Source organism: Adelges cooleyi, unplaced genomic scaffold (assembly GCF_023614345.1).
Source record: "Adelges cooleyi isolate 19-005CV unplaced genomic scaffold, UGA_ACOO_1.1 ACOO_flye_CR_arks_rails_tigmint_CR_PRNA_822, whole genome shotgun sequence".
Lineage (NCBI taxonomy): Eukaryota > Metazoa > Arthropoda > Insecta > Hemiptera > Adelgidae > Adelges > Adelges cooleyi.
Window position 1 is genome coordinate 1,071 of NW_026096538.1, and position 9,446 is coordinate 10,516.

At 30.6% G+C, this 9,446-nt stretch overlaps 1 protein-coding gene across 1 annotated transcript; it reads left to right on the top strand.

Annotated features, from left to right (window-relative positions):
- Positions 1 to 230: 230 nt before the first annotated feature.
- Positions 231 to 8,999, top strand: LOC126846028 (piwi-like protein Siwi). The gene is given in 19 exon segments (XM_050585115.1): positions 231 to 305; positions 2,727 to 2,884; positions 2,985 to 3,027; positions 3,091 to 3,210; positions 3,399 to 3,628; positions 3,694 to 3,879; positions 4,611 to 4,790; positions 5,698 to 5,853; positions 5,930 to 6,078; positions 6,543 to 6,651; positions 6,734 to 6,986; positions 6,989 to 7,022; positions 7,111 to 7,262; positions 7,351 to 7,475; positions 7,556 to 7,727; positions 7,807 to 7,928; positions 8,021 to 8,172; positions 8,576 to 8,723; positions 8,809 to 8,999. Coding segments are annotated over 18 exon segments (2,592 nt in total). The 5' UTR covers positions 231 to 305; positions 2,727 to 2,740; the 3' UTR covers positions 8,926 to 8,999.
- The last annotated feature ends 447 nt before the right edge of the window (positions 9,000 to 9,446 follow it).

Consider the following 9,446-nt stretch of genomic DNA (forward strand, 5'->3'; position numbering starts at 1 on the left):
ATGAGAGACGTTGTATTCCATTTAATTATAATCTGAAAATAATGAAAAAAATAAATAGCTAATCTAATACTACCCTCTTTGCTTGTAGAAACGTGAAAAGAAAATGTGTCGTATGTCTTTGAAATATGGAAGTTATAATAACCTGATGGAAATTTGCAACAATCCGTGGCAGAGCGTACGGCCATCGACCATTTTGTCTGATAATTCAGTTTTATATAATTTTCTGAGATCAAACATTTTCTTTCTTAGTTCGGCGTTATTAAATTGTTGTATACATTTTATCGCATCTCCACAGTTAATAACAGGTAACAATAAATATCACATACCTATTTCTACTTTACAAACACCACTAACATAGTGTTTAAAATAAATATTAACAACATTTTGTTAAGATAAATTTTGTAAGTGCATAATTAATAATTCGTTCATCGACTTATGTATATAGGGACTATCGACTATCGAAGTTCACTAGATTTACCAATAAATATAAGAACTTTTTTACCAATTCTTATATTTCCATGATTACTTCTGATATTGTAACGCTAGTATTGTGTACCAAAAAAAAAAAAATATATATATAAATCTGTTGTAAAAATTAAGTAGCTCTCATAACGAGTTTGACTTATTTTACTATACAGATAAAAATCATTGTTATATTATTTTTGTTATTACTAGGTTGTAAATGTAGGTATACATTTTATGTACATAGTAAATGAACACGTAAAACAACCAAACGTTAACGTTTTAAAAATATTGTAAACATACATGATTAAAATAGCCTAAACTGTTATAAGCTAAAAAAAACATTTTCTTGATAGTATTTGTAATGTGTATTTTATAGGCACATTGCTCTACGGGTACATACAATTGTAATATTAATAATAGTCATGAAAATTTGCACATAAGTTACTAAATATTTATCTATATTTATATAATTTCAAACAATTTCATCCATGTACACATTATATTATTATACACTTAACACTATACACTTTAGTAATTACTAATTAAATAAAAATTTGTTAAAATTAAAAATGATTTTTTTATATTAGATTTATTGTATTAGAGTTCAGCATTAGCTTAAGTTGTAAAATTTTTTTTTATTGTAAACATAAAATTAGAAAAGCCAATCAATCAAATTATATAATCGTATGAACTAACATAGTAGGTGAAGTAAAAATAGTGGTATGATTTATGTAAATCAAAATCATTACTGTGCTAACACAATTAGCCAGAATTTTTAATAGTAAAAGACATAAATGTATGTGTCTATACATTAGGTATCGGATCTCATTTTCATTCTTGTTAGCTAACTAATTAATTCATAATTTTCCATTTTAATTTTACTCGTTTTATATTATATACATATACATAATTCTTACTAGTTTTTTTCATTTTGACGAACATATATCCCGGTTAGTCTGGAGTATAAATTAATGAAATAATTGAATGTGATCAATTCGGGTTCAACGTTATAATGATTTGGCAGCAGTTTTTTTCATTATGAATGTATTATGCATTTTAGTATTAGGTAAAACATAATATATGATCTACGAGAGAAGTCTGCGCAACTTAACCCACTTTACAAAAATTATCCTTGTCATATAACATATTTATACGTGAAAATAAAAGTAATTTTGTGCCATAAGGACTTAGAGATGACAAATTTTAAATTTAATTTGACAACATCGTTAAAAAGCAATACAGTATACTAAAGATCTCTTTAATCCACTAATTTTCTTGGCAAATAATTATAATTTTTTACTACTTTCAAATCGATAATTTTCGGATTTCTTATGTTGCCTTCCCAGTGTGATATTATTTTCCATTTGACACATTAACACTGAAAGTATATTTTTTAAAAGCTGTTATTTTGGCCATTATATTTAAAAATAAATGTTTTATTTATTTAAATAGGCAGTTATTTATAAATCTAGTTGAAAATGAGAGGATGGCAAGTAAAATATCTGATAAACGTTGTATTCCATTAAATTATAATTTGAAAAATAATAAAAAAAACCAAACAGCCAATCCAATACTACCGTCTTTTCTCGAAAAGAAAATATGTCGGATGTCTTTGAAATATGGACGTTATAATAACCTGATGGAAATTTGCAACAATCCATGGCAGTTCGTACGGCCATCGACCATTTTGTCTGACCATTCAGTTTTATATGATTTTCTGAGATCAAACATTTTCTTAGTTCGGCGTTATTAAATTGTTGTATACATTTTATCGCATCTCCACAGTTAATAACAGGTAACAATAAATATTACATACCTATTTCTACTTTACAAACACCACTAACATAGTGTTTAAAATAAATATTAACAACATATTGTTAAGATAAATTTTGTAAGTGCATAATTAATAATTCGTTCATTGACTTATGTACATAGGGACTATCGACTATCGAAGTTCACTAGATTTACCAATAAATATAAGAACTTTTTTACCAATTATTATATTTGCATAATAACTTTTGGTATTGTAACGCTTGTATTGTGTACCAACAAAAAAATATATATTTAAATCTGTTGTAAAAATTAAGTAGCTCTCATAACGAGTTTGACTTGTTTTACTATACAGATAAAAATCATTGTTAGGTAGGTGGTAAATTTAGGTATATATTTGAAGATATTGGGATTTAAACAAACTTAACATGATAACGGAAAAATTTACCTGTTCTTCTGTGTTTGTAACAATTTATGTGTTTGTTTCACAGCTTAAACATTTAAAATGTATCCAGCTAGACCAACGAGAGTACGAGCTCGGGGTCCGGTTAACAATGTGCGTCAACCCGGTCCAAGGTATCCACAACAGCGACCGACGTTCACATCCTTTACTCCTAGACCACCTGTGTCTGGATCTGTTGATTCACAAGTAAGCTGAAATCGAATAACAGTAACGAACAAGTTAATAAAAAATATAATTTTAATGGAAGATTACAAAAATACTTCAAAATAATTTTTTTTTTTTTTAGGTGAAACAAGTAAAAGAGAAGATGAACAAATTGGCAACAACGGGTATAATAAAATTTTACATTTTTGAAAAACGCTTAAAAGTTAACTTGATCTTACCTTATACAGATGATATGCCAATTCCTCTTGGCCGGGGAAGTGTACGTGGCCGTCGTTTAACGACCGAATTTCAAGAAACATTTCTAGCGCCCCGCCCTGAATCGTCATTGACTCCGACAGGAAAGAGAGGTACCACATAAATATAATGATTGGCAGCTTAGGTATATATCGTGTAGGGCAGATAAAGCCATTTAAAATCCACAAATCTACATATTATTATTCGTACACAACAGCTATGTTGTCGGAACTTTTATGTAACGACACAGTCAAATAACTCCAACTACAGGATAAGGTCTAATCTTACATACAAATTGTAGGTGTCTCCGGAGTTGAAGTACAATTGTTGTCAAATTATTTCCCGCTGAGATGTATTGACAAGGACAAAGGATTAATGCAATGGGAACTATATCAATATCGAGTTGACTTTGATCCCGAAGAAGATCGTATTGCAGTCAAAAGAGGTTTATTGGCTCAGCATCGCAATGTTTTTGGCGGTTACTTGTTCGATGGAACTATGTTGTTCACAAGCTCCAAGTTGAACCCCGAGGCAAGAAATAATGGCTAACCCGGTTGTGGTTTTCCGGTATAACTGAGTGCGTTTTATTGTTTCAGTCATTCGAGCTGACATCCCAAGATCGTAAGGACGATAAGATGTTCATTATAAAAATAAAATTCACTAATGTCTTGAAATCTGGTGATTATACTTACATTCAAGTATTCAACTTGCTTTTGCGCAACTGTATTCGGCATCTCGGCCTTAAGCTAATATCCAGAAACTTTTATGACCCGGAAGCTAAGGTCAGTATTTATTATCCATTGTATACATTACAAGGAGTAGTGATAAAAAGGCAATTTTCGAAATTGTATCCATAAAATCACACAAATGTAGTAACAGCTTGATGTATTCAAACCCAAAATAAAAATAAACCTTTTATTTTTGAAAAGATTTCCACCGCTCCAAGTCAATAAACCGATATTCAGTAAAATTATTTAGATTTTTTAAAAATTATAGAAACATGTAAAAGCAAGTAAGTCATTAAAAAAAAAAAATACTCATTATTTTCTTTCATGATATTTGCAAATGTGCAGTTTTTCTTTTCGGTGATACCTTAGATTATGCTATTGTATTAGAATATAACTTCACATTTTTATCTCTTTTAATTACTTTTCTATAATCAAATTTTCTTTTCAACTTCAATTTTCATGTAAAATGAAACAGTCTTAAGTATATAGAATAACTTATTTTACAAAGCAACTTCATTATTCACTATGATAAAAAAAAAATGCTTAAAGTAACACGTATATATTATTCAGACATTAGTTCCTTGCAGTACTATATATATTTTATTTTTTTATTTCTGTAGTATCAAAACTATTTGAGTTATGAGGGAAAATTTAAATAATTTTACTAAATATTGGTTTTTAAAAATAAAAATTACCTATTCCACTACAAATTTGGTGTACGTACATCCTACATAGTATTTAAATTTTAATATTTATTGAATTTTTGTTCATATATAATATATTAGATTGACTTGCCAGCACACAAGCTCCAACTTTGGCCTGGATACGAAACATCCATCGCCATGCATGAAAACAATACAGTATTAATGTGTGCTGAAATTTCGACCAAAGTAATGCGCCAAGAAACAGTGTTGGATTTTTTACATTCATGTGCCGCCGAAAGGTCTAGGAACCCAGAATGGATGGTAAACCCATTTTATCTATTTTATATTGATGGAATTTATGTATTTATAAAACAAAGTTTTCACGTGATGCTATATTATTGTGTTAAGAGGACGTCAAAACAATATTTTCAATGCCAAAAACTTTATCTCTGGAGGTTGCATTGCTCTAGAAAAATTATCAGTTACAGCTTTTATTTATAAGTAACCAAAACTAAAGACGAAGAGTTTAATTAGATGATTACAATTTTTTTTTCTTTTTTTTAAATGTATCTATAACTTTTTAAAAGTGCATAATTTAATATTTTCTCAGCTAAAAAATTATAATTTTGTCGCTAATGTTACATTATTGAAAAAATCCAAAATAAATAAGTAGGTAAACTCTTCATCTTTAACTTTTTTCGTTTGTAAATTTGTTTAGTAAATGCACTGTTAAATTTCCAAAAATCTCCAGTGGTATGTTTTTTTCAGTAAATACATGTTTTGGTATCGATGCGATGTAAAAATTGATAATAAAAAAAAACATAAGTTTTTATATGTATAACTCTGCCATGAGTATAATTAGTTTTAACTTATGTCAAGTTTTATTGGAAAATTCCTTTACAATAATTAATTTTTTTTTTCAATTTGAACACATATTTTTTTACATTTAAGTATCATCATTTTGGCTCTTCAGTATGTACCTAGCACTAAAGTTTATCAGTCAACCTGTAAGCTTCTATACTTTAGCAAATAGGCTGTACTTTATATAATATGACCACTTTATAATTATCGGCTAGTTAGTCTGTAGGCTACTGTTATACTAAAGCGATTTCTAAAATAATTAATTTGCGTTGGCACAAAGAGGCAATAGTAATTTAATAATGAAATTGCTTTGTTGTCGTTTAACATTTTTTTAACGTGTTTCGTTTGAACATTTACTTTTGTATAGACCAATTTCAAGAACGGAGTCATTGGAACAACTGTTATGACAGTTTACAATAACGAGACCTATGTTATTGACGATATCGACGAAGCTTCGGATCCTTCGTCAACGTTTCCTAAGAAAGATGGCACGAAAATGTCGTACAACCAATACTACAAAGAGGTATTGATAGTAATTTCCACTTAGTTTTGTAACTTGTATGTATGAAATTAGTCATCTCGAACTCGATGTAAATTAGAAATGGAATGTACAAATACGCGGGGGCAGACAACCCATGCTGATATCGAAGAACAAAAAAAAATCTGTCCGAGAATTTGGGGTGGAAGAATCTTTGGTGTATTTGGTTCCTGAGCTGTGTGTCATGACTGGATTAACTACTCAGATGCGGTAACTATTATTATTTTGTGTAACGTGGTATTTATCCCTGATCCGTGAAATTGGTATTAGGTTAATAAAAATACAATTATTTGTAATTGTCCAAATGCCTGTAGGTAAACACACTGTTTGAAATGAGAAAAAACAAATCAAAATTGGTCTGGGAATATTCGTCAAGGAGTTGAAATAATAATTAAGAAATGGTTATATATATTTACATAAATAAAGTGTTTTGGCCTTTGGGGATTGACCATGCGAATGGGCCCCTATATAATAATGTACAATTTTCAATTGATAATAAATATTTTTATTCGTGTTTAATAAATTAAAATTTTCGTTTAAAAAAATATGTTACGTTATAGAAATGTATAGTGATGACTAATGAGTATTGGTATTATGTATTATGTCTTTATCCAACAAGAGCCTCTCGATATTTATGCGTTTGATATTATAATATTAATTGATTTATGTTGTAGAAATAATTTCAATCTTATGAAGGACTTGGCAATCTATACGCGTATAAACCCAGACGAAAGGGTCAGGCGCCTTCGGAATTTCGTCAAACGAGTGTTGTCGTCCAATAACGTAAGGAAAATATCAATTCGTGGAAATAAAATTAATAACTAAAATGACAAATACCGTACAATTGTGCGTTGTTCGTTTGCAGTCCGTAGAAGAGTTTACGAAATGGAACTTAAAGTTAGACAGCGACCTCGTTGAAGTAAAAGGGCGCGTTTTGAAACCGGAACCGATTTTTGGCAACGTAAAGGACTATAATGGCGGAGATCAAGCTGATTGGACTAAACATCTAAGAATGTCACCGATGTACACTAATGCTGTAGTAAAATGTTGGGTCGTTATGGCTCCTGTGCAAAATAAACAGGAGGTAATCGCTTTCCTCACTACTCTGGCAAAGGCGGCCCGGGGATGGGTTTCACATTACCACAGCCTGTTATGTGAGTGTCCGGTATCTGATGCAAAATTTAGGCTATTGTCACCTGCCCGGGAAGTTTGAAATATACCGTCTATATTTTGTTTTACAAGGGTTCCACTGCAAGATAGTCGATCGGATACCATTATATGCACTCTGGAGGAAGCGGTGAATCAAAAAAATCCAACCATTATACTTTGCGCGATTCCACCGAAAGGACAACTGTACGCTGTGATAAAACGAAAATTGTGCGTGGACAGGGCAGGTAAACGTCGTCTCGTTCGATATCGTCTTTGTCGGTTATAATAATACATATTATCAATTTGTTGTACAAACTGTTTTATGCATTTCAGTACCATCCCAAGTGGTGCTACTGAAAAATGTACAGAAAAATAACATATCGGTTGCAACGAAAATCGCTGTACAAATGAATTGCAAAATTGGAGGTGCACCGTGGCTCGTGAAAATTCCTAAAAAAGTAATTATTTGTGACATTTTTTTTTAACAGACCGTATTTTGTAGGTATTTAAACACATTTTTCCTCGGACCTATTTTCAGGGCATGATGATAGTGGGTTATGACGTTTACCATACGCAAAAAGGTAAGAAAAAAATGTCTTATGGAGCTTTGATTGCAACAATGGGCGACACCCACACTAATATATTCAGTTGTGTTGAGCTCCACGAGGTCGGCGAAGAGTTGTCCAACCATTTCGCAGCGACTATGAGCAGTGAGTTAATAATTTAGTAAAGGATCATTTTTTTTTTTTTTAATTACAATTTGTTGTTGTAAAAATACTATTTTTCCAGAGGCCTTGATGACGTACAAATCGATAAATGGACATTTGCCAACGAGTATAGTAATATACAGAGACGGCGTCGGCGAAGGGCAGCTTCAATATGTCCACAAAATTGAAATCAAACTAATTAAAGTAACGATTATTATTATTTTTGTTGTAAAAATGTGTTTTGAATAATTTATTCAATTGTATTTATAATTTTTTTTTTTTTTTTTTTACTATAGGCCGTCGTTAAACAATTCTACGGTGATGCTGGTGTCCCCATGGCGGTTGTCGTAGTTACTAAACGTATAAGCACCAGGTTTTTCACAAAACAAGGCACGCGTAACCCTCAAGCCGGTACAGTTGTAGATAGCGTGGTCACCGACCCTAATAAGTAAGAGAATATAGTTTTTTTTTTTTTGTTTATCGTATTGGTATAAGTTACTGTTGTAGAATCAAATAGGTAGATCTAAAACATAAAAACCCATGAGAGATCAAATTCAATTGGTCGGTTGTAGGGTCTGTCACAAAAAAAAAAATTATGAATTAAAATTGGTGTAAAAAATACAGTTAGCTCTTTTCACTTAAAATTCTTAACCGTTTTATTTTTAATTATTAGTAACGTGTTTGTTTCAATTTCCATAATATTTTAATTTTTACATTAATAACTTGAATAACACCGTGAAATTAAAAAAAAATCAAGGCCCAGACGTACAATACACACAAATCGGTGTGACTAGATTTTATAATTACTGTGTTGTAAATTGTAGTATTTTTTTTCCTTTAACAAATTTTAGATACGACTTCTATTTAGTGTCACAACATTCGACACAAGGAACAGTGGCGCCTACGCACTATCAAGTTATTGAAGACACTTTGAATCTTCCACCGGATCATATGCAAAAACTTACATTTAAACTGTGTCACATGTACTTTAATTGGTCGGTGAGTAAACACTTTTCGGATAATTTTAATAATATCATAATAACGCCCGTCGTTGAGCTTGTTTGTTTTTATTTTTTCATTTCAGGGTACCGTACGTGTACCAGCCCCGTGTTTATTAGCCCATAAATTGGCATATTTTGCTGGTCAAACATTATGTGGATCGCCGAACGTTGGTTTAGACCGCCTCCCTTATTTTTTGTAATTAAGTTTCTTTACTACCTGTTTTATATTGTACCTTTTGTTTTATTGTTATTGAATTTGTCACCGCTTCATTTGACCCATACATTTTTTTTTTACAAATTTATTGTGTTATTTTTCAAATTACTTATACTTTTTTATGTGTTAATTTTCAATATAAATGATCGAATGTTTAAAATGTGAGTTCATACTATTTGTTATTTTTCTGTTTGCTCTGCGATTAATCTTTGTTAAATATCTGTATGGCCCTCAAATAGTACTCATGCCCCAAATAGTTCTTCATTAGTAAGTACATTTAATTGAAAAAAAAAATAGAAAAGTACATTCAACTATAATTTAAAGTAAAATTGTTTGCTTTCCACATGAAACGAAATCAAATTTAGGTTACTAACTGGAAGTGTTTAGGTAGGTACCGAATGTTAGATAAAGTGATTGCAATGATGCTATATGATAGAACAAGGTCTTACGGATCAATACATAGGACATATTCAATTTAAAAATCTTCTTGGAAAGAAGGCCGTTGAG